Source organism: Spinacia oleracea, chromosome 2, assembly GCF_020520425.1.
Source record: "Spinacia oleracea cultivar Varoflay chromosome 2, BTI_SOV_V1, whole genome shotgun sequence".
In the NCBI taxonomy this organism is placed as follows: domain Eukaryota; kingdom Viridiplantae; phylum Streptophyta; class Magnoliopsida; order Caryophyllales; family Amaranthaceae; genus Spinacia; species Spinacia oleracea.
In genome coordinates this window covers 92,575,679-92,600,051 of record NC_079488.1, presented here as the reverse complement: position 1 = coordinate 92,600,051, position 24,373 = coordinate 92,575,679, and the positions used below count along the sequence as shown (strand labels likewise).

General features: G+C 32.2%; 3 protein-coding genes across 5 annotated transcripts; 1 reads left to right on the top strand and 2 right to left on the bottom strand.

Moving 5' to 3' along the window:
- Positions 1–1,097: 1,097 nt before the first annotated feature.
- On the bottom strand, positions 1,098–1,719 carry LOC110792279 (50S ribosomal protein L31, chloroplastic-like). Its single transcript, XM_021997099.2, has one exon. It carries the CDS (start codon positions 1,646–1,648, stop codon positions 1,256–1,258), a length of 393 nt encoding a protein of 130 aa, XP_021852791.1. The 5' UTR covers positions 1,649–1,719; the 3' UTR covers positions 1,098–1,255.
- A 7,670-nt stretch (positions 1,720–9,389) lies between these two features.
- On the top strand, positions 9,390–15,012 carry LOC110792277 (glucose-1-phosphate adenylyltransferase large subunit, chloroplastic/amyloplastic). 3 transcript variants are annotated; one of them, XM_021997095.2, is made up of 15 exons: positions 9,390–9,679; positions 9,917–10,153; positions 10,253–10,375; positions 10,563–10,736; positions 11,147–11,236; positions 11,317–11,400; positions 11,502–11,557; positions 11,629–11,722; positions 12,656–12,841; positions 12,992–13,072; positions 13,206–13,292; positions 13,384–13,488; positions 13,565–13,671; positions 14,444–14,504; positions 14,631–15,012. In XM_021997095.2, the coding sequence occupies exons 2-15, from the start codon at positions 9,932–9,934 to the stop codon at positions 14,730–14,732; spliced, it is 1,572 nt and encodes a 523-aa protein (XP_021852787.1). In that variant the 5' UTR covers positions 9,390–9,679; positions 9,917–9,931; the 3' UTR covers positions 14,733–15,012. The 3 variants fall into 3 exon arrangements, with proteins under 3 accessions (XP_021852787.1, XP_021852788.1, XP_021852789.1); XM_021997096.2 differs by having other exon boundaries at positions 9,390–9,688; XM_021997097.2 differs by having other exon boundaries at positions 9,390–9,786.
- LOC110792278 (mannan endo-1,4-beta-mannosidase 7) lies at positions 14,938–23,875 on the bottom strand. Its single transcript, XM_021997098.2, has 5 exons — positions 23,476–23,875; positions 23,177–23,371; positions 22,768–22,890; positions 15,556–15,752; positions 14,938–15,370 (listed from the first exon to the last, which is right to left on the bottom strand). Exons 1-5 carry the CDS (start codon positions 23,791–23,793, stop codon positions 14,989–14,991), a joined length of 1,215 nt encoding a protein of 404 aa, XP_021852790.2. The 5' UTR covers positions 23,794–23,875; the 3' UTR covers positions 14,938–14,988.
- Between the last annotated feature and the right edge of the window lie 498 nt (positions 23,876–24,373).

Sequence of the window (24,373 nt, the reverse complement as noted above, 5' to 3'; positions counted from 1 at the left end):
ACGAAGGGTGGAGTATGGATATTAATAGTAGAGTATGGATATTAATAGCATTACAATGCCCCAAATTGAAGTGTTAAGTATGGGTGGCTTACTAATGGGTTTAAACACACTTCTCCCATGTTGAGCAAATACACCTTTTCTTCTTAATTGGTGGATGCATTTGACCCCAAGAACAACAATTTATGTATAGGTACCTCAAATTTATTTACCAACATCTGCTAACCAATGTCCTTTTTAGGATGCTCAAAGACATTAATTTTCAAGGTAATTGATATGCTTGGAATGTGAATTAGATACAGGATATCTAAGCTGTGCATCAATCTCTGGCAGCACCATAATACCAAAGTATAGGCTATTTCTTATGTCTATGCATTCCTAGCGCAAAAGAGTGTGTATTTGTTGGTAAACAACAACAAAACTTATCCTAGTAAAACCAAGCAAGCAAAGCATTTCTAATGCCCGGTCAATCTATCACATTTTCATCATGAATTAGAGTACTAAGCTCAATTCTTTATTCACATCCAATTGTAGCAAAATGACACAAACTACATGAACACGCCTCAAATGATCCTTAATTCCCCCCACTACATAAATTATGAAAGCAACTTGCTAATCTTGGATCACAATATAGGCTTTTGTCAACTACTACCGAAACAATAACTTCCAGTCACGAGTTACATTACACAAAAGCGTCATTTGATGCCTAATTTCCTAAAACAATTCCAGCCATCACCGATACAACACCCCAAGACATGTCAACTAGAATCGTCTCAAAAGCTTGTTACTCAACTCAATTCAACTGCAAAAACCATTGAAACCCAAGACAATCCCTTCTTGTAACAAAATAGCAAAACACAATAGGTGATTTAAATTCCAACATTTTGGCAGACCTAATCTGAGCCTGAGCTGATTTCTTGTCAATTTCGAAAGGGTACACAAGCAAATCTCAATTAAACGCACATAATCAGCCTAAAGTTGCATTTAGCACCCAACCAACAATTAGACAGATTAGCATCATCAATTAGGATCATAAATCATAATCGCACCCAAAATAAACACATTGAAACCTTAATTAACATCGATTTGAATACCAAAACTACCCATAAACACAAACATTTCATTTCATATTTTCATAACCAAAATCAATACCCAAATTTACCAACATTACACAAACCAAATTTTACAGAAAACATAAAATTAAACCTAAAACAAACGCAATTAAAATTACCCAGAAATCTTCACTCTCTCTTACCTCTTACTTCTTCTTGGCCTTACTTTTCTTTTTAGGAGGAAGAATAATCTCACCCTTAAGCACAGGAATCTCCATAATCTGAGTCAATTCGCCGTACTTCTTCCTAAACTTCTCGACTTGATCAGCATCAAGAAGAAGAGCCGACCGATTTCCGAGGTAAAAAGGGTGGTTTCCCGACCAAACTTCAACGGTGTAATCCTTTTGGGTCCCACCGGTTGTCATAACCAGTTCACCATTGCAGTAGACCTTGGCATCCTCGCGGAATTCTGGGTGAATGTCTGATTTCCGACAGCTCCATTGTGGGCGGAGGGTTGAAGATGATGTTTTTGGGAGGGTTAAGGTTTTTGGGGTTGCTGGGATTTTTGCTAGGAATTGGTTGGATAGGGTAAGCACCATTGTTGCTACTCTTGTGAGGAGAGGAGAGAGAAATGTGGGTTTTTTCAGTGGATGTGGTAATATGAGAATTTTGACTTATGATGAGTTTAGTGATTGGAAAATGTTAAGTTTCGGTTAGGCCCAACTTACGACATGTACGAGTAATTGTTCACTTATTCTCCATCAAGGTAGCCCAATAAGCCCATAACACTAGAAGCTACCAAATCAGGTTTGTGAAACGGATTGGAATATACGAAGTACCAATTGCTAACTGCTGTACCCGGGTACAGCCAGCTCTGGCTGTACCACCAAAAACGACGCGCTCATATTGTTTGTTCATTCTTGTCGACTGTTTGTTCTTTTTTATTGTACTGTTTGTTCATTCTTGTTGTATTGTTTGTTCTTTTTTGTTGTACTGTTTGTTCTTTCTTGTTGTTTTTTAAATTCATCATCAAATTTTCATAATTGTTGTATTTTTTGTTCTTTCTTCTGGAATTTTATGTTCTTTTTTATATTGTTTGTTCTTTCTTGTTTATTTGTTTGTTTATAATAATCATATGGTTAATGTTCATAATTAAACTCTTCATTCATCTTTTATTCTTTCTTTTTGTATTGTTTGTTCTTTCTTGTTGTACTATTTGTTCTTTCTTGTTGTTTTTTAAATTCATTCATCAAACTTATTGTTGTATTGTTTGTTCTTTCGTGTTGGCTTTAAAATTCATCATAAAATTGTTCATAATTGTTATATTGTTTGTTCTTTTTTTCTGGAATTTTATGTTCTTTTTTATATTGTTTGTTCTTTTTTGTTGAATTATTTGTTCTTTCTTGTTTATTTGTTTGTTCATGATAATTATCTGCTTTATTATTTGTTCTTTCTTGTTGTATTGTTTGTTCTTTCATGTTGGCTTTAAAATTCATCATAAAATTGTTCATAATTGTTGTATTGTTTGTTCTTTTTTCTGGAATTTTATGTTCTTTTTTATATTGTTTGTTCTTTTTTGTTGAATTATTTGTTCTTTCTTGTTTATTTGTTTGTTCACAATAAATATATGGTTAATTTTCATAATGAAATTGTTCACTTCATTGGTCTTTTATGTTTTTACAAGCGCCTATATTGTTTATTTCCAAATAAATAAATAAATGTACATTTTCAAAATAGTAAATGTTCATTCCAAATAAATAAATAAATGTTCATTTCCGAAATAGTAAATGTTCATTTTTGTAGTTTATTTCCAAATAAATAAATAAATGTTCATTTCCAAAATAGTAAATGTTCATTCCAAATAAATAAATAAATGTTCATTTCCGAAATAGTAAATGTTCATTTTTGTACTAGTGTTTGTTCTTTCTTGTTGTATTGTTTGTTTTTTCATGTTGGCTTTAAAATTCATCATAAAATTGTTCCTAATTGTTGTATTGTTTGTTCTTTTTTCTGGAATTTTATGTTCTTTTTTATATTGTTTGTTCTTTTTTGTTGAATTATTTGTTCTTTCTTGTCTATTTGTTTGTTCACAATAAATATATGGTTAATGTTCATAATGAAATTGTTCACTTCATTGGTCTTTTATGTTTTTACAAGCGCCTATATTGTTTATTTCCAAATAAATAAATAAATATTCATTTCCAAAATAGAAAATATTCATTCCTAATAAATAAATAAATGTTCATTTCCGAAACAGTAAATGTTCATTTTTGTAGTTTATTTCCAAATAAATAAATAAATGTTCATTTCCAAAATAGTAAATGTTCATTCCAAATAAATAAATAAATGTTCATTTCCGAAATAGTAAATGTTCATTTTTGTACCAGTATATTAATGTTCATTTTAAACAACACAAAACGACATCGTTTTGAATGGGGGTACAGCCAGCTTTGGCTGTACCCGGGTATAGCCAAAAATTTGCGTACGAAGTACATATGTCGGTTTTGTGTCATGTAATAGTAGTATGCCACTAAGAGCAACTTCAGTGGTTATTCGTATAAAAATAAAAAAAATAAAAAAAATACATGAGGAAATAGAAAATAAAAAAAAAATATATGAGCAAATAGTCAATTGTTGGTACATCAATGATATAAACAGCTATCAGATTTTTATAGTTATTTTGAGCAGGTAATTCAAAATCTTGTTGAATATTAAATAATTTATTTTAGATTAAATAAATAAATTACATGTTATAGGGAACTGCAAAGTATTATACCAAAACCAATGTAGAACTTTATAGCTTAAACTAACCGTAGCTATAAATTTAATGTGGCAAACTTAGCAAAACCACCTTATAACTCCCCATTAGAATGGCTCTAAGACCATAAGCTCATGCAATTCGAATGTGTCGCATCGGGCTACTTTAATGTTTTCGGGTTGTTTTGTGTGGTATTAATTGTTGACAATCGTACATACGGGTATAGATATTTCAAGGGAATATACAGGATGCTACTAGAGAACATGTATGCATTTTAGTTTCATATTTCTATAGGAAAACAAAAAAAAACACCCTTTTATTTCATTTTATTTTGCCATGTGTAACTATCTTACAGGGTTTTTGCACTTGTAATAGCTATTATTTCATCTTTTTTCTTAGATACTTCCTCTGTTCTTATTTAAATGACACAGTTATTTAGTCACGTTTTTCAATGCACGATTTTAAACATTAATATCTTCAATTTTGGATAAGAAAAAATCATAAAAAGTTGATATTTAAAAAATATTTATTGAAACGAATCTAACAAGATCTCACATGACTATGTTTTTACTTAAGTATAAACCACAAAAGAAAGTCAAAGAAGATTGTGTGAATAGTGTTCAAAACCCTATTGTATCATATAAATAAGAATGGAGGAAGTATATACACAATGCACACAACACACTCATCAATTGTCTTTTACTCTCTTAACAACCAAATTATAAATCATAATCCTTCGCATTAACTTGACACTTGACATTTAAGTGCAATCTCTGATCAAGTGCTGATTCATGACATGTAATATTTGAGTGCAATCTTTGATAAGTGATGATTCATGATGCAAATTGGCTTGTTATTTCGTATGAGCAAAATTTTCTTTCATTATCCCAACTCATTCAACACAATAGTAATTTTTTTTTTAGTATTCAACACAACAGTAGAGAGATAATGGGTCTCCGTTTCAAAATGATATTCACGGTGACTGTTTGCATAAATATTAGGAAATAAAGGAAGAGTGTGTAAAAAGATGGGGAAATATAATAAAATATGGATAAAATAACATAAATGGGTAAAAGGTGGGGTATGTGTAAGAAAAAAATTAATAAAGTAAAAGAAATTGAGTGAAAATTATAAGTGTTATGGGTTAAGAAGGGTAATATAGTAAATTTCATGTCCAGAAATAGTATAAAGCAAACGTAAAGATCATTATGAAACGGACTAAAATGAAAAGTGTAAAGATCATTTTAAAACAAAGGTTAGCGGCATTTTTAGATGGCTAAACCAAAAAAAACAAAAACAAACAATAGTGTTATTTCGTATACGTTTTGAGAATGTTTATTTAAAAATATTTGAAGCAAAACCAAATCAAATGATCCGTACTTGATTACAGCTTACAAGTGATTTAAGCACGTCTAAAGTGTTGTTTATTCGACCTAATGGTCCTAGTCGGTATAAAATTGAAAATCTTTGTGATATTACTTTGGGATATTTATTGTTTTAATTACCATAAAGTAATTCAAATTGTAAAAGAAAAAATTGTTGAAGATCTTGCATGAAATATGTAGATGAGTTTGAATGAGTCTCTATATAATTATCTGTATTTAGGATATAAATCCTAAATACGAATGTCGTAAAAGTTTGGACTCATTAACAAATTAACACCATAATTAATGCAAAAGCGAAGCTACACTTGATATTTAAAGGGGGCCGGAATAACTTCCAATAATTAAAAAAAGGACAACTTAATTAGTACTCATTTTATATTTATATTTATATTTTTTACGTCAATAAATTTTAGAAACGAAAGAAAGACTTCTACTTTTCAGAGAAAAATATATAGTAACCTACTAATTTTAACTTGGGTAAATTATGGAATTTTTGTTCTTTAAAGTTGAATTGTTTTTTTTTTTTCTTTCAATTTAGGACATATTTGATATTATTTTGAAATTCTCAATACTAGATCACTACAAACTACAGGTGGGCATTACAAGTAGGCTAGTATAATAGTTTTTCCTTTTAGTACAAGTATATGTTTTAGCAAATGGGCTTTGGGCTATCAAACTTATATTAGAGAAATACTAATTTCAACTTATAGCCTTATTCTTCTATAAGAGCAGTTGGGCTTTTGTGTTTCGCCCCTGCCCTAATGTCGGGCCGATTCAACAACACACATGATAATTAAGATTAATGGGTCCTTGTATCGACTTGATCATTATATAATGCTAACATTCTCTAACATTAGCACTCCGTGCTCCGTATCATTTTTAATGACCCTCGTGTTTGTACATTCATTTGCAAACGGCTTACACGGAGATGTGAATCGATAAAATTTTCCGAAACAATGAAATACACAAGTATAAAAGAATATCACGTGTAGCGTGGTGTGTGCAGGCCCGCTTAATATTTTAAGATATTTTATTTTAGTTGAAAATAAGCGATCCAAAACACATGTCGACATATTGTGCTCGTACAAATTTTCGAAAGTAATGGAGCGACATATCCTCTTATGTCGTGTTTAACTAATAACAGACTCATGACGAACCAGTCTAATTTCATGTCGGACTTAATACCTCTTGTAGTTGTATCGACTCGGCTCATACCCAACTCTTAAATGAATACTTCACGTTATTTATTCATTTTTATTTTTTAACATTGTATAAACGACTTCCACGGAACTATGTAAGGTATTGTTAACAGAAAATAAATTAAAGAACAGCACATCCACATCACACATTCAAAAGCAATAAACAAAATTCAAAAGCGGAAATTTTAGCGATGTTACATCTCCGTGGAAGCCCGCTTAATATTTTTAGATATTTTGTTTTAGGTGAAAATAAGCGATCCAAAATACATGTCGATGTATTATCCTCGTACCGATTTTTGAAAGTAACGGAGCACCATATCTTCTTATGTCATGTTAAACCAATAATAGTCTCATAATGAACCAATCTAATTTCATATCGGGCTTAATAACTCTTGTAATTGTATCGACTCGACTCAACTTAAAAACCCAACTCTAAAATGAATACTCCACATCATCTATTCATTTTCACTTTTATAACAATGTATAAACGACTTTCACGGAATGCATTGTTATTAAACTTTCATCACAACAGAAAATAAATTAAAAAATATCACATCCACATCACTCATTCAAAAGCGTAAACAAAATCAGAAAAAATTATCATTGATCGCACTCTCCAAGTACAAATTTGGCAATTTGTCTTCCGCTTCATCTCCCATTATTAAAATCGCCTAAGATCACATTGCATTGCATCTTGTGACCTCCTTCCCAAATTTATCTTGCCTCCTCTCCATTTTGTTTATATTTTTGCGACATTCCGAAGCTCAGAGCTTTGCCCCTGCCCTAATGTCGGGTCGATTCAACAACACACATGATAATTAAGATTAATGGGTCCTTGCATCGACTTGATCATTATATAATGCTAACATTCTCTAACATTAGCACTCCGTGCTCAGTATCATTTTTAATGACCCTCGTGTTTGTACATTCATTTGCAAACGACTTCCACGGAGATGTGAATCGATAAAATTTTCCGAAACAATGAAATACACAAGTACTAAAGAATATCACGTGTAGCGTGGTGTGTGCAGGCTCGCTTAATATTTTAAGATGTTTTATTTTAGTTGAAAATAAGCGATCCAAAACACATGTCAACATATTGTGCTCGTACAAATTTTCGACAGTAATGGAGCGCCATATCCTCTTATGTTGTGTTTAACTAATAACAGACTTATGACGAACTAGTCTAATTTCATGTCGGACTTAATACCTCTTGTAGTTGTATCGACTCGGTTCATACCCAACTCTAAAGTGAATACTTCACGTCATTTATTCATTTTATTTTTTAACATTGTATAAACGACTTCCACGGAACTATGGAAGGTATTGTTATTAAACTTTCATCACAACAGAAAATAAATTAAAGAACAGCACATCCACATCACACATTCAAAAGCAATAAACAAAATTCAAAAGCGAAAATTTTAGCGATGTCACATCTCCGTGAAAGCCCGCTTAATATTTTTAGATATTTTGTTTTAGGTGAAAATAAGCGATCCAAAATACATGTCGATGTATTATCCTCGTACAGATTTTTGAAAGTAACGGAGCACCATATCCTCTTATGTCATGTTAAACCAATAATAGGATCATAATAAACCAATCTAATTTCATATCGGGCTTAATAACTCTTGTAATTGTATCGACTCGACTCAACTTAAAAACCCAACTCTAAAATGAATACTCCAAATCATCTATTCATTTTCACTTTCATAACAATGTATAAACGATTTTCACGGGATGCATTGTTATGAAACTTTCATCCCAACAGAAAATAGATTAAAAAATAGCACATCCACATCACTCATTCAAAAGGGTAAACAAAATCAGAAAAAATTATCATTGATCACACTCTCCAAATACAAATTTGGCAATTTGCCTTCCGCTTCATCTCCCATTATTAAAATCGCCTAAGATCACATTGCATTGCATCTTGTGACCTCCTTCCCAAATTTATCTTGCCTCCTCTCCATTTTGTTTATATTCTTGCGACATTCCGAAGCTCTGAGCTTTGCCCATGCCCTAATGTCGGGCCGATTCAACAACACACATGATAATTAAGATTAATGGGTCCTTGCATCGACTTGATCATTATATAATGCTAACATTCTCTAACATTAGCACTCCGTGCTCCGTATCATTTTTAATGACCCTCGTGTTTGTACATTTATTTGCAAACGGATTCCACGGAGATGTGAATCGATAAAATTTTCCGAAACAATGAAATACACACGTATTAAAGAATATCACGTGTAGCGTGGTGTGTGCAGGCCCACTTAATATTTTAAGATGTTTTATTTTAGTTGAAAATAAGCGATCCAAAACACATGTCGACATATTGTGCTCGTACAAATTTTCGAAAGTAATGGAGCGCCATATCCTCTTATGTCGTGTTTAACTAATAACAGACTCATGACGAACCAGTCTAATTTCATGTCGGATTTAATACCTCTTGTAGTTGTATCAACTCGGCTCATACCCAACTCTAAAATGAATACTTCACGTCATTTATTCATTTTTATTTTTTAACATTGTATAAACGAATTCCACGGAACTATAGAAGGTATTGTTATTAAACTTTCATCACAACAGAAAATAAATTAAAGAACAACACATCCACATCACACATTCAAAAGCAATAAACAAAATTCAAAAGCGGAAATTTTCGCGATGTCACATCTCCGTGGAAGCCCGCTTAATATTTTTAGATATTTTGTTTTAGGTGAAAATAAGCGATCCAAAATACATGTCGATGTATTATCCTCGTACAGATTTTTGAAAGTAATGGAGCACCATATCTTCTTATGTCATGTTAAACCAATAATAGGCTTATAATGAACCAATCTAATTTCATATCGGGCTTAATAACTCTTGTAATTGTATCGACTCGACTCAACTTAAAAACCCAACTCTAAAATGAATACTCCACATCATCTATTCATTTTCACTTTTATAACAATGTATAAACGACTTTCACGGGATGCATTGTTATTAAACTTTCATCACAACAGAAAATAAATTAAAAAATAGCACATCCACATCACTCATTCAAAAGCGTAAACAAAATCAGAAAAAATTATCATTGATCACACTCTCCAAGTACAAATTTGGCAATTTGCCTTCCGCTTCATCTCCCATTATTAAAATCGCCTAAGATCACATTGCATTGCATCTTGTGACCTCCTTCCCAAATTTATCTTGCCTCCTCTCCATTTTGTTTATATTCTTGCTATTTCCGAAACTCAGATTCGGATTCTCTTCATTATTTCGCATCAATTTTTTCTCTGGGTATTCCATGTAACTTTTCTGATTTTGTAATTTTTAATTTGACAAATGATTGAATCATGATCTGGGGTCTTAAAAATATTCCACTTTTAACAATAATTATAAAGTTGGTAGGATTTGTTTATACTTTTTCACTTAAATTCTTTTTAATATAATAGTTAAGAAATTGATGGATAGATTCACTCCTGCAAAAATAAGGTGATCTTTTTTGTATTTATTTGCCTTTTGTAAATGATGCAGATTTAAGGAGAAGCTATGGGCTCAGCAGTGATGAACCCTAAAAATGTACACATATCAGAATCTGGGATGAATCGGTTTCTGGGGGAGAGAATCAGTCAAAATCTGAAGAATAGGGATCTGAGAATTCTGTTTTCGAGGAATTTAAGGATGAATGGAAATGGCAAAAGAGTAATTAAGCCTGGGATTGCTTATTCTGTTCTCACCTCTGATTTTAATCAAAGCGTTAAAGAATCTCTGGTAAGTTATGTTGATAATTTTCCAATTTTTATTTTTTCTAAAAAAAAGTTGTGTTTTTGTTGGAAATTTAATAGTTTTGTTTGATTTATTGTAAAACAGAGATTTGAGCAGACTTTGTTTGAAACTCCGAGAGCCGACCCAAAAGATGTGGCTGCCATAATATTGGGTGGAGGTGCTGGGACTCGCCTCTTTCCTCTGACCGGCCGGAGAGCTAAGCCGGCGGTACGATGTTGTAGAATGTTTAACGTTTTGCTTATTTATAAACGTTTTTTCGTGTGAAATGTTATATGAATGTCAAAATTTTTAATTTTTGTGTTGTATTTGAACTAGACATGACTGGTTTTGGAGCAAATTTGGTGTTGAAAGGTTAAAATGTCTTTAATCTTTTTCCAAATTGTTGTTACTGCAGGTGCCAATTGGAGGGTGTTACAGGCTTATTGATGTGCCTATGAGCAACTGCATCAACAGTGGCATTAGGAAGATTTTCATCCTTACCCAGTTTAACTCTTTCTCGCTTAATCGTCATCTTGCTCGGACGTACAATTTTGGAGATGGTGTGAATTTTGGTGATGGTTTTGTGGAGGTAAAACAAAAAGAATATCTTGTCTACCATTCTGATCACTTTTTATCGCTATGTATAATTGTCATTCTTGGTGTGATATGTGGAACTTGTGCACTAGATTAATGGGTTTATGTTGAAATTGATAATTTATTTATTGTATCATTTATTCATTTATATTGAATTTCTTTTAAGCAGAAGTTTTTTTTTTTTTTTTTTTGACGGAGCCATGGATTTATTTATTCTTTTGCCTTTGGGATATAATGGACTAAATTAAAATGGCTCTCAAATCCTCTTCGCTTCCTTTCCGTGAAATAGAAGATGGTCGTCCGTTATCGCTTAATGAATGAACAATGAACAAAGTATTTGTTCTTTTAGTAGCCTAAACAACTTTGATAAAGAATTGATACATAGTTCTTTTATATTGTCAATAGGTTTTTGCTGCTACTCAAACACCTGGAGAAGCGGGAAAGAAGTGGTTTCAAGGCACTGCTGACGCAGTGAGACAACTGGGACTATTTGATGTATGTGATTGTAGTTCTTACATAACAGGGTTGTGGTTTAAAGTTGGTTTTTATAAGTGCATTTCAATGGTCTTACACAGGATTCCAAATCCAAGGATATAGAACATATAATTATCCTATCCGGTGATCATCTTTACCGAATGGATTACATGAATTTTGTACAGGTATTACTTTATTTTACTTTACCACTCTTCTTACTAAGTAGCATAATCTTTGTAAATCATTTGGAAAAGTTTTCTAATTCGTGCTTTTCTGGTTTTATTAGAAACACATCGACACAAATGCTGATATTACAGTGTCGTGTTTACCCATGGATGACAGGTATGTATCTACTGTTTTTCCCTCTCATCTCATATATTAAATATGTATATGTTAAGCTGGTTTATCTACAGCCGTGCATCAGATTTTGGGTTGATGAAGATTGACCACACTGGACGGATTATCCAATTTGCAGAAAAACCGAAGGGATCTGATCTAAATGCAATGGTATTAAAATCGCCTAAAGCTTCGTGTCACATTGCATTGCATCTCATAACCTCTTTCCCAAATCTCCATAATTATAAATACAATATATCCAACTTCCGTTTGAAATTAGTTGTCAATTTGTCATATTTTCCAACTTCTTCTGATAAAAGACATGACATTGTTTTACAATGTCATTTTTATATTAGTCTTGTTATTAATTTTCTCTTCATCATCGCATACGGAATATAAAAAACTTATCATCAATGATAATGAGAAATAGACTAAAATTTAAATTATTGAGAAAGTGAATTGAACTATACTTAAATGGCATTGGATACTTTGTTCATATTATATGTTTTCTTGTTAGTAAGAATTGATAATGAAATGATATCGACATTACTTTTGTAGGTTGTCTATTTATGCCCGTGATTTAAAAAAAACAAAAAATTATTTGGAGTAAACATATGAATAAAGGTTCAAGTCTGAGGGAAATGAAAATCTCAGTAGTTAATAGATAGGTTGATTATAGTTATAATATTCAAGTTTTTAATACAAAAAAAACTAGCATATATAAAGGGAAAAAAAGAAGCTACAATTGTCACAGGTGGATTCATTTGTCTGGTTCAATTTATAAAATCTTTGGCAAAGTACAATAAAATTATAAACATATACCAAACCAATGTTAGATTACATACTGAAAATAAAAGAAAGACTACCGATTGTTACAAGTGGGTTCATTATTGATTTAAGTATTACGAAATATTATTCTATACTATTTAGTACTATTAATATCTGGGTGCTACTCTAGACTTTCTAGACTTATTTTTAGAGTTTTTCTTTTCTTTTAATTATTTATTGTAGTTTATTTTCTTTCTGAATTATTATACGTAGTAATCTTATAACAATGTAAGGTGAAAACTTTTTTCAAACCTTTTTTTTATTTTCTTCATGTAGCAAGTTGATACAACTGTTCTTGGACTTTCGAGCGTTGACGCCATGGCAAACCCATATATTGCATCAATGGGTGTGTATGTCTTCCGAACGGAGGTTCTTATGGAGCTTCTTAATAGAAAATACCCTTTGAGTAATGATTTTGGATCTGAAATCATTCCTTCCGCTGTTGGCGAGTACAATGTTCAGGTATGGAGTGAGACCTTTAGCCACGAATCTGAAAATTCTTATATTCATATCAATTTTGCATTTTCTATTTTTCTTCTAATGAATTTTAACCAAGTGTGATCAAATATGCTTCACTTTGTGATATGTTTTTATATTGCTTTCCAAATGCAGGCTTATTTATTCAACGATTATTGGGAAGATATCGGGACCATAAAGTCTTTCTTTGATGCCAATTTAGCTCTTACCGAACAGGTTTTTTTTCCTTCATTGTAATTCAAATTAAATTCAAATATGCGTCTATAAATGAAAAGAATCCAATTGAATAAGCAAGAGAAAAGATTGTTACCAGGTTATTTGCTAAATATGGTGTTTATTTTCAATGTAGCCTCCCAAGTTTCAATTCTATGACCCAAAGACGCCTTTCTATACCTCTGCCAGATTCCTGCCTCCAACAAAAGTTGATAAATCCAAGGTACGTAGTATAATTGTGTGATACTCTTTTTTTGAAATTTATTTAATGTGTTTTAATCTCCCTATAACAATTTTGTGCCTTTTCTTCTCAGATCGTTGATTCCATAATATCCCATGGTTGTTTTTTACAAGAGTGTAGCATTGAACATTCAATTGTTGGAATTCGCTCTAGATTAGAATCCGGTGTAAAGTTTCAGGTATGCTTTCTTGTTGACTTACCAACTTATATCATCTCATATAGAACTTAAAATAATCGTCATAATTGATTGTCAGGATACCATGATGATGGGTGCTGATTACTATCAGACTGAATCAGAAATTGCTTCATTATTGGCTGAGGGAAAGGTTCCTATTGGTGTTGGACAAAACACTAAAATTCAGTAATACTTCTTTTTCTCTCCCCTTTCCTCTTCCTATTCCCTAATAAATGGAAATTCTAGGTTTAACATTTTAGTAAATGGGTTCAATTAAATTTATTTTCGTTCCGGATATGTTTAATATCATATTATATATTTTTTCTGTTAAGTATTGGATATTCTATCTACATCGCTATATAGTGCGTCTCTTAACACACAAAAATAACAGTATGTGGAGTTTAACAACGAAGATTAAGTTCAAGTTTTGAGGGAAATTAATTTAGAATAATGAATTTATTTGGTTCATCATACTTTGAAGGCTTTGAGTTTGTTTGAAAAACATTCATAGTACTAGCAAAAGAAACCACTAATTTGTCACATGTGGATTTATCCTTTTAGTTTAATTATAAAATCTAAGGCATAATACATACAAATACTTGCACATCAAACTAAGGAGAACTATCAAATAGCAACAAATACAGAAGCACTAATTGTGACAAGTGTGTTCATCTTACAAGATAATACCACTAATAAATAGCCATTCGCAACTACTACTCTAAACATGGCTCTCTAAACATGGCTCTGTCCTTGTGTGTATACACTTGACAATATTTAAGATAATTATATACTCCCTCCATTTGGAGATAGTTGTCACATTGTCCAACCTCTTAATATTTAGGATATCCAACATATTATTGTGAAAATAGGAGTACATGATTAAATAGCCTTTGTTAATCTCTTACTACCTAATTGAAGATTATTTTATCTTACTAATATACTAAATGCCTTTGTAAAGGAATTGCATAATTGACAAGAATGCGAAAATTGGAAAAGATGTGGTCATCGCAAACAAAGACGTAAGTGTCATTGGTTCTTTCTTTTTTGCTTTCACGTTGGATTTGAATATACTTTAAAAATATTAGACGAACTACTAGCATCTTGCACTTACGGAGTCTTCTTACTCTTCCACTGAAATTTGGCAGGGTATTGAAGAAGCTGATAGACCAAATGAAGGTTTTTACATAAGATCAGGCATTACCGTCATATTGAAGAACGCAACCATACGGGATGGGTTAGTTATTTAGATCCGGCTTAATAGCTTTGTTGGGAAGAAATAAATTTTGCAAGTTATCCTTGTGTAACGTAGACCACGAGTTCCCTCCTGTATAGATAAACTTAGATAATCAAGGTATTAGTTGCCAATATGTTTCTTTACAGTGAAGGGTTTTTAGTTTTTTTTAGTAATGGTATAAATTGCCAATATGTTTCTTAAGCTACAGTAAAGAGGTATTTAGTTTCTTAGTTTCTGAAAATACATTAATTCTATCACTCAGTAATCTCTTATCCAAGCATTTTTCTTGTGTATTTCTTTCTTAGCCTCGAAAGCTTTTGTGATTGTTCCAAAATTATTCCAACAATGTCAGATTTTTCTCCGATCTCGATTTCGTACCCATCTCGAAAATTGTCCATTCCCTCGGCGATTAGGTGCCAGAATAATCCACCGGCCGCGGGCCCACCTTCGTTGGCCGACGAATAGATAGAAGAGTAGGTGATATTGTAGAGCTGGTTTCTGTCAAATGAGGTGTAGCCCGAGACTTTATATGATTTACCAAACTCTGCAAATATGACCGGCTTCTTAAGGATGTTTAGCGAGTCTAGAATATGTTGTTGCACCCAATGTTGGAGGAAGGAGAGTTGTACTTCACCTGTTGAACCAGAGAGCCTGTTGAAAAGTTTAGTAAAATTGCTTTTCAAAACCATCTAACCAAGTCTAAGTCCAACTGGTATATGGCTCATACCAGTTGTTCGACTTTGGTAAGTTTAGAGTACAATATAGAACAAGCGAGAGCGTTTATATGAGTAACAGGAGAATGGTGTGAGCAAGCATTATGTAGATTGGTAACTTACCATTGGTCTGGGTATGAATGGACGGTAGCAAAATCCACACCAGGAATTTGATTATTAGCAATGAAGTCAGTTCCTACTTTGGTATTATTTGGGTTGTATTGTTTTTTGTCATCTCCATAAAAGCCCTCTAGTCCAACTTCGAGGAGATGGTTTGCATCTATTGATTTTACATAGGAAGCCATTTCAGTGATCCATTCCTGAAAATAAGAAAGACAACTTCACTTGAAAATACAGATAAAAAAACCGACTAAAATTAAATTCAGAATTATTTTTCACACCTATGTCTTGTTATAAGATCAACTTTTTTTTTGTAGGATGGCTACCGACTTTAAGAGCGTCTTTTTTACTCTTGTCCATTTATGTATTTGTGCTAACTAGATGTGCATTTAGTTCATGATAAAGATGAACCAACAGACTGAAGTACTGAACTCGCTTTGTTCAAACTGTTCCTTAGTACTTGACCCCATGGATGGGACACTAATTCAAACCACCTCATAACGTTACCAACGCCACATTAGTATGCTGAAAACCCCATTATATCTAGTTTGTCACTTTAGTGCAAATAAGCTACAAAAAGACAATACAATTACAATTACAAATGGAGAAGGTAGCTAGCCTCAAATCTGTGACTTATTGTACATAAGACCATAGTTATCAAACACTTTGGTTTGGTGTTTAGGAGAGATAAGTGAATAAAAAATATTAAAAGAGGTAGAGAGATGAGTGAGAAAGTTAGAGAGAGATTGAAACCAAAAAAAAATTGTGTTCATGAGCACCAAATGGAAAACCAAAATATTGCTTGGAAAGATTGACATGTGTCATATGGGGAACAAAATCATTGGTTTTCTATTTTCTTTTCAAATTGCAATGTGATTTATGACATAGGGTTGTTGTGTCAAAAATACATACCTATTGCAATTTTACAATGCCCATAAAATAAATATTACAACTCAAAAAAATAATAATTATAAATGTCTTTATTTTTTTTGTGCTCTATAGATAGACACCAATATTGATCCACCTTAGATTACAAAAAAAGTCTTCATTTTCTTCTCTCTTATTTTTTTTTTTGTGTTGTTAACAAAAACTTAAACAATGGATAACAATTCATTTTCTATGAGAAATAACAATCCCCAATCGAGTTTTTAGGTAACAAGTTAAGTTTATTATTGATATAAATTATATACATTAACAAGTGAAGTTTTACTTAGTTTAATTTTTAAGTATTTTTTAATTAAACATTTATTAGCCGATTATAAAATTTAATTAATAAACAATTAATATGTCACTAACTTAATTAATAACGATTAATTATGTCACTAATAATTTGTTTATATACTTATTCATAACAATATCATGAGATATAAATGTAGGTGGGGTATGGATGATGTAGGAGATAGATGATATTTTTGGTGTTTGATAAATGTTGTTAAATGTTGTTGGTGTTGAGTTTGGTGTTGGGGAGAGAGAAATAAGAAAATAATACTTCCTCCGTTTAGAAATAGTTGCATCACTTTGACTTTCACGTTTGCCAACGCACAACTTTGACCGTTAATATCTCTAATTATCCATTAGTAAAGTTAATTTTTTTTTGATAATTTGAAAAGTAGACATTGAGACTAATCCAACCATTTTTTTTTATACAAGGACATTTATATTTTATATATGTGTAAAAAGAGAGTCAAAGTTAATATATGAATAGTGCATAAAGTGAAAGTGATGCAACTATTTCTAAATGTAGGAAGTATATTTTATTAGGTTGAAGACCAAAACCAAGATGTTTGATAACTATGCTCTAAGACTCGGTAAGTCGGTATTAACCACTGTACAATGCAATGATTTTTTAACGTTACAACTCGACAATAACAACGCCTAATATTATGTCAGCCTTTCTTTGAACGGTTGGAAGATCATAGATTCCATGCCTAACTAAGAATGGTGGGTCTACATGTGAATATATGGGGTCATTTGGTTGCACATAGTAAGTTACATAGGTAAACAATTTTCCCTATTTTGTAGGTCACTCCCCCCTTGCCATAACTGGAACAAGCACGTAGACATATGGTTAACAGTGTTTAGCATATGGTGCAAGTGTGCAACATCCCAAACACTGGTACCAATTTGTTATAACAGATGGAGGAAACAAATGCTCACGAACAGAACCTAATACATTTAACTTATGGTGCAATAACCCAATTCTGATACCAATTTGTTATAACAAATGGGGAAATAAAAGCACACAAACATAACCCATGTGAGATTTCATCCATAGAAAATCCTAAGCCATATTGACTTGTGTCAATAAATAAAAAGTAGCAATATAATAATATAATTTGTTATAACAAATGGGGGAAACAAAAGCCCATGAATATAACTCATGTGAGATTTCATCCCATAGGAAGTCCTAATTATTAATATTAGATAGCTATGCACCTATCTGTACATGCATACGCGATTAAACGGTTGCGTTTCATCGAAAACAAAAGCACGCAGCTATTCTCTCACCATTCTTCTCTCTCCTCTAACCTCTCACCATTTTCTCTCTCATCAAAACCTCTCACCATTTTCTCTCTCATCAAAACCTCAAACTCTCTTTCCTCCATTGAAGTCACTCTTTCTCTCTCCTCCCAAACAATCCGACCTTCTTCCCTCCGCGTTTCACCGCCGCCTCCCTTCGATCTAACAACCGCCACTTCCTCAACCGCGCGCAGCTACTCAATCGTGTTAGATCCACGCGACACTGCGCCATAGATATTGTCGCTGAAGCCTTCTCCTCCCCTGCGACGTTGCCTCTCTGATCTTGTGCCATGGCGGTCGACATTCTCCGCCGCCGAACATCGATGCTCCGCTCTCTGGAAGTTTCTCTTTCACCGCCGACATCGAAGTCTCTCTCGGCATTGTCTGACTCATGCTCAACTAAGAACCGTGAATCCTTCCTTCTCTTAATCTGGTAAGTTCCATCTCCTTCGTTTGTATAACTTACTAAATTTGAATTTACTAATTTCGGACGAATTTTTTTGAAAGTAATTAGTTGTTAACCCTAGATTTTGTGTGAATTTGATTGAGAATTTTCATGTTCATGTATTCAATTTTGTGTGCGAATAGTTCACTTATTTCGTCAATTAATAAAGTCAAATTGCAAATAGTTTTCTGATTTAAGTGTCAATTTTATGAATTTTAATTTGACAGAGAAATTGCAATTTATTCATTATTGATTATGATTTGGTGACAAATTATTTGATAAAGAATTATAAGTGTGATTAGAATGAACAACATTTGTTAATTTTGATATTGTTGTTGTTGGTGGTATTGTGGTTAGGATTGTTGTTATGTATGATAGTTCACAAATAATAAGATTTTTGTGCGATGTTTAGTTTTTCAACTCTCTTGTTCAACTTATAAAGAATTATGTTCAATTTTACACAAAATCATGTTCAAATAAATTTAAATTGTAAAATTAATATATGTTCAATATTTTTGTGTGATGTTCAGTTTCTCAACTCTCGTGTTCAACTTATAAAGAATCATGTTCAACTAATTTCAACTTATAAAAGTGATGTTCACAACTAATAACATTTTTGTGTGATGTTCAGTTTTTCAACTCTCGTGTTCAACTTATAAAGAATCTTGTTCAATTTTAGGCAAAATATGTTCAATACTTTTGTGTGATGTTCAGTTTCTCAACTCTCGTGTTCAACTTATAAAGAATCATGTTCAATTTACACAAAATCATGTTCAACTAAATTTAACACTTTTGTGTGATGTTAATTATTTTTATCTTTTGAACAATATATGATGTGATTATCTATCAATTATGTTTGGCACCAAAAACATCTATCGTATTATGTAATTTGTGTAATTGTGAAATGTTAACTCAAGTTGCATTGCTTAACTTTTGGTTGTGATATGTATTAATTTCATTAATCATAGTAATTAGTATTAGCTTCATCTATTTACGCTGATAATATCGCCGAACAAATATTTTCTTCTTTTAGAAATGATTAATTTGCTACTTTGTTAGTCTTGATTTTGAGTGATGTTCAGTTTTTCAACTCTCTTGTTCAACCTATAAAGAATCACGTTCAACTTATAAAACTATAATATGTTCAATACTTTTGTGCGATATTCAGTTTCTCAAGTCTTATGTTCAACTTAAACAAAATCACGTTCAACTAAATTTAACTTATTAAACTAATATATGTTCAATACTTTTCTGTGATGATCGGTTTCTCAAGTCTTATGTTCAACTTACACAAAATCATGTTCAACTAAATTTAACTTATAAAACTAATATATGTTCAATACCTTTGTGTGATGTTCAGTTTCTAAAGTCTTATGTTCAACTTATATAAAATCATGTTCAACTAAATTTAACTTATAAAATTAATATATGTTCAATAATTTTGTGTGATGTTCAGTTTCTTAAGTCTCATGTTCAACTTATAAAGAATTATGTACAACTAAATTTAACCTATAAAACTAGTATGATATTTTCAAAAGCATTTTTTAAGTAGGTGCTCATTATTCTTTAATAATGTTCAGATTTTATAAGCAGATGTTCATTATTCTTTACTAAAATATCAAAAGTGGCGTTGTCTAAAAATTGCCATGTTCAGGTTATAATTCATCATGTTCAACTTATAGAAGATGATAGTTCACAAATAAGAACATTTTTGTGTGATGTTCAGTTTCTCAAGTCTCATGTTCAATTTATAAAGAATCATGTTCAACTAAATTCAACTTATAAAACTGTGATATGTTCATAAATAAAAAACACTTTTGTGTGATGTTCAGTTTCTCAAGTCTTATATTCACCTTAAACAGAATAATGTTCAACTAAAAACATTATGATTTTCTTGCAGGAAGGTAAATGTTGATAAGAATGCGGCAATAAAAGAAAAAACGTTGATTTAGAAATGGAAGATATGGTATGAAGAGATGTTGTAAGAATTGAAGAAGAATTGAAGGCAGAAGCAACAAGAAAAGAATCTGGAAATAAGGTCGCAGATAGAAAGAGAAAAGAGACCGATGTACATAAAAAGTGAAAGCCGAAAGGAAGGAAGCAGAAAAATTAGAAGCATATAGAAAGAGAAAATAGGAAGTAGAAGTAAATAAATGAAATGTTCATTTTTTAAACATGAATGTTCATTAAATAACTTTAAATGTTCATTTGTGTGTTTTTTATGTGTGCTTCTTGTATCTTACTCAAATGTTCAGATCTTTTTTTTAGGAAAACAACTGTGATAAAAAAGTTTTTAAAAATAAAAAATTCAAAAAATAAAAATAAAATAAAAAAGGAGGACACAGAATAATGGACTAAAAAAAGAAAGGAGAAATCACACAAAACTGCTAAAACGGAATATTTGTAGCTCATATGCATGCAGAATTGCATGCATAGGTATGCAGCCAAAAATTTGGGTAGGAAGTCCTAAACCATATTGACTTGTGTCAAAAAATAAAAAGTAGCAATATAATAATATAAAGTGCTAAAATAACAAAAAAGTAAGTGAAAATAAAAATCCATAAATGTGAAAATAAATTGAACATGAGACTCCATCCGTTCCGGAATACTCACAACGGTTTGACTTTTTGCACTATTCACATAATCACTTTGACCCTATTTTATTTATAGTATATGAAAATAAGTGTTAGCATATAATATATTGTTGGCTTCATCTTAATATATATTTTTAAAATATTAATATTTTATAAATTTTTATAATATACAATTGAGAATATTGATGGTCAAAGTTGTGCATTAGCAAGCGTGTCCAGTCAAACTGTTACGAATATTCCGGAACGATATTACAATATAATTAATACTCCCTCCGTCCCGGAATACTTGAAACCGTTTGACCGGCACGAAGTTTAATTCATTATAATTGACTTCTTATTTAATTGAAAGGTAGTTAATAGTGGGATATTTTTTTAATATAGATAGTAGGATGTGGTGGGGGTCATGAATTTTTTAATGTTTATTTGGGGTAGTACGGTTGTTGGTGGGCCCTTAGGTAAGGTGAGAAAATAATAAAATATTATGTAAAGTTTCCATTTTTAGAAGCGTTTCAAGTAATCCGGGACGGCCCGATAAGGAAAGCGTTTCAAGTATTCCGGGACGGAGGGAGTAGTAATATTTAACATTATAATAAAATGAGATCATTAAAGAAGAAGAGGAACACGATGTCGTTCTTTTGAACTGAACTTAATGGAACTGAACTGAACTGAATGAAACTGAACTGCAATTAAGTCCAAAAGATCGAACAGGGCCTAACAGATATTCAATTGAGATCCTTTTCATCGAAATGCTAGCCAAAAGAACAGGGCCTAACGGATATTCAGTTGAGAGCCTTTTCATCGAAATGCTAGCGGCATAATATAAACTTACAATTAGACCAGTCAAACGGGTTGATCGGGTCGGGTTGTAAAAAATTATTTTCGGGTTCAGGTTGAATCGGGTCGGTCACTTTCGGGTTCGGGTTTACAAATGCTTGTTCAAGACGCATAACTTTCGGGTTCGGGTCGACCCAACAGGTTGAGAGATTTTAAAATGCGCATCATATTTTCATTCATTTAGGTGATAAATTTACAAAATATGGGCATAAATTCACATATTTTCCTACACAAGTTTATATTTAATCAAATTCAACCATAAAATGACGTATAATTCAAAATAAAATCATATTACACACAACAATAGTAAAAACAACGTGTTTATTATGCTTAAATTTCCCATAATCTCATTTATTACTATAAATACAATGGTTTTCAATCGGTCTGGTCCAAAACGGGTTCGGTCGGGTTTTGACCCATTACTTTTTGGGTTGCTCGAGTTCAGATAAAATCGGGTTACGGATCACAAAATCTTGTTCATGACCCAGTATTTTCGGGTCGATTTTAGAATCGGGTCGATTTTTGACAGGTCTACACAATAATTTATTACACCCTTCATATTAGCACCCCGCATACACATTACTCGACCCAAAAAGAATGTCAAAGATAAAAGACAAATTTGTTAAAAATAACCTTTTATAGTTCAAAATTTATGAGAAAATACCTTATAAAAATTTAAAGCTTAATCTAAAATAAGTGTCAATGGCCTGAAAGTTGAAGTCAGTATACGGCGTACATATTACTCCACTGAGCACGAAAAGAATGTCAAATATAGAAGAATTTTCAATGTAAAGCGGAAGTAAAGCGGAACAAATTACAAACCTGAAGGACTTTTCCAGATAAATCTGAAGGGCATCTGGGCTCATTCATAAGCTCCCAAGCCATAATTGTTGTATCATCTTTGTAAGCAACTCCATTCATGCTATTAACTCTTGTTAATACAGTCTGCGCATCAATTTTTAAACAAAATTTACCATTTGGTTACATAAATTGCTTTGTGGCCCTAATCTATTACCACAAATGCTAAGACCATAATAATTTCCGTCATTAAGATAAAAGGACAATCATAGTTAACCAACTATTGTGGTCCTATGTACGATAGATCACAGGTTTGAATTCCCCATCACCTATTTGTAATTTGTAATACACTTAGCTATAGCTAGCTAGGGCTCATTCGTACCAAAAAAAAAAAAAAAATCATTGATTACTAGATGATTGTATAATTGATTACCTTGATATGATTCTTAAAGAATCCCTTAACAAGAGGATTAGTAAAGAAATCATCTTCAGATGATAGAGACTGTCCTTTGCTCTTAGCCCACTCCACATACTGCTTCTTCCCTCCGTAATCATCATAATTATTCACCAAGCTTAACACCAGCTTTATCCCATACTTCTTCGCCTCAGACACAACAAAATCTAAACCCTTCATATTTATTCAAATCAACCACCCAAAAAATATATTTAATTACAACAAAAAACCCAAAACAAGTAAATATATAAATAAAAAGAAGAAAAAAAAGTCATTACTTGGAACATTTGTTCATTATAATAACCAGGAGAATATTGAAGCGGTCGATTTCCGCCATCACTGAAAGCCCAAGTTCTTGCAATTGTAAGTCCATGTTTTGAAGCTTCTTCAAAACTAGTTGAAACTTTTAGCCTCTCAGATGGTTCAGAACCCTCGTACATTAACCAGTATGCATTGAACCCATTTGAGTAAAATGGGGACCCGTTTAACCAAAATTGGATCCCTTTTCTTTTGATGAATTCATCTTCTCCGCCTTTTACTGTTTTTTCTTGGATTTTTAGCAGAAATACCAGCAAAATTACTCCCCATGTCTTCATCTTTGTTTTTCTTGGTGATATAATGTTTTTTTCTTCTTCTTGGGGTGCAATGTTGGTGAAATAACGTGAACTATGTGATTAAAGTGGTACTACGTGTACATAACTATATAGTATATATATAGGGGTGTCAAATCGGATCAACGGATCGGGTTTGGGTCAGACTCATCGGATTCGGATTGGAACGGATTGGATTGGAACGGATTAATTTGGCTAACGGATCGGATCGGATCGGATTGAAAACTTAACGGACCGGATCGGGTCGGATTTTTTATTCACAGATTCATATCGGGTCGGGTTGTAAACGGGTCGGATTGTAGTCGGTTTGGGTCGGATCGGATCGGATTGGAATATGACGGATTGCTAACGGGTTTAGTCGGACTATAACGGGTTCGGGTTCATGTCGGGCGGATTCAGATCGGATCGGATTCATTTCGGATCGGATTCATTTCGGATCGGATTCATTTCGGATCGGATTCAAATCGGATCGGATTCATATCAGATCGGATTAATCGGTAACAGACTAAAATGGGTCGGATTGAAACAAATTTAGCCTGGTTACATTGGATTCAGTTTTATATTG

Bases quoted from the DNA above. Each gene is read 5' to 3' on its own strand.
- LOC110792279 (XM_021997099.2), bottom strand. From the start codon at position 1,648: ATGGTGCTTACCCTATCCAACCAATTCCTAGCAAAAATCCCAGCAACC.
- LOC110792277 (XM_021997095.2), top strand. From the start codon at position 9,932: ATGGGCTCAGCAGTGATGAACCCTAAAAATGTACACATATCAGAATCT. The intron at 10,376-10,562 runs GTACGATGTTGT...TTGTTACTGCAG, and splicing joins GCCGGAGAGCTAAGCCGGCG to GTGCCAATTGGAGGGTGTTA. The intron at 13,293-13,383 runs GTACGTAGTATA...TTTTCTTCTCAG, and splicing joins CAAAAGTTGATAAATCCAAG to ATCGTTGATTCCATAATATC.
- LOC110792278 (XM_021997098.2), bottom strand. From the start codon at position 23,793: ATGAAGACATGGGGAGTAATTTTGCTGGTATTTCTGCTAAAAATCCAA. The intron at 23,372-23,475 runs GTAATGACTTTT...ATAAATATGAAG, and splicing joins ATAATGAACAAATGTTCCAA to GGTTTAGATTTTGTTGTGTC. The intron at 15,753-22,767 runs GTTTGTAATTTG...TCTTATTTTCAG, and splicing joins TATCTGGAAAAGTCCTTCAG to GAATGGATCACTGAAATGGC.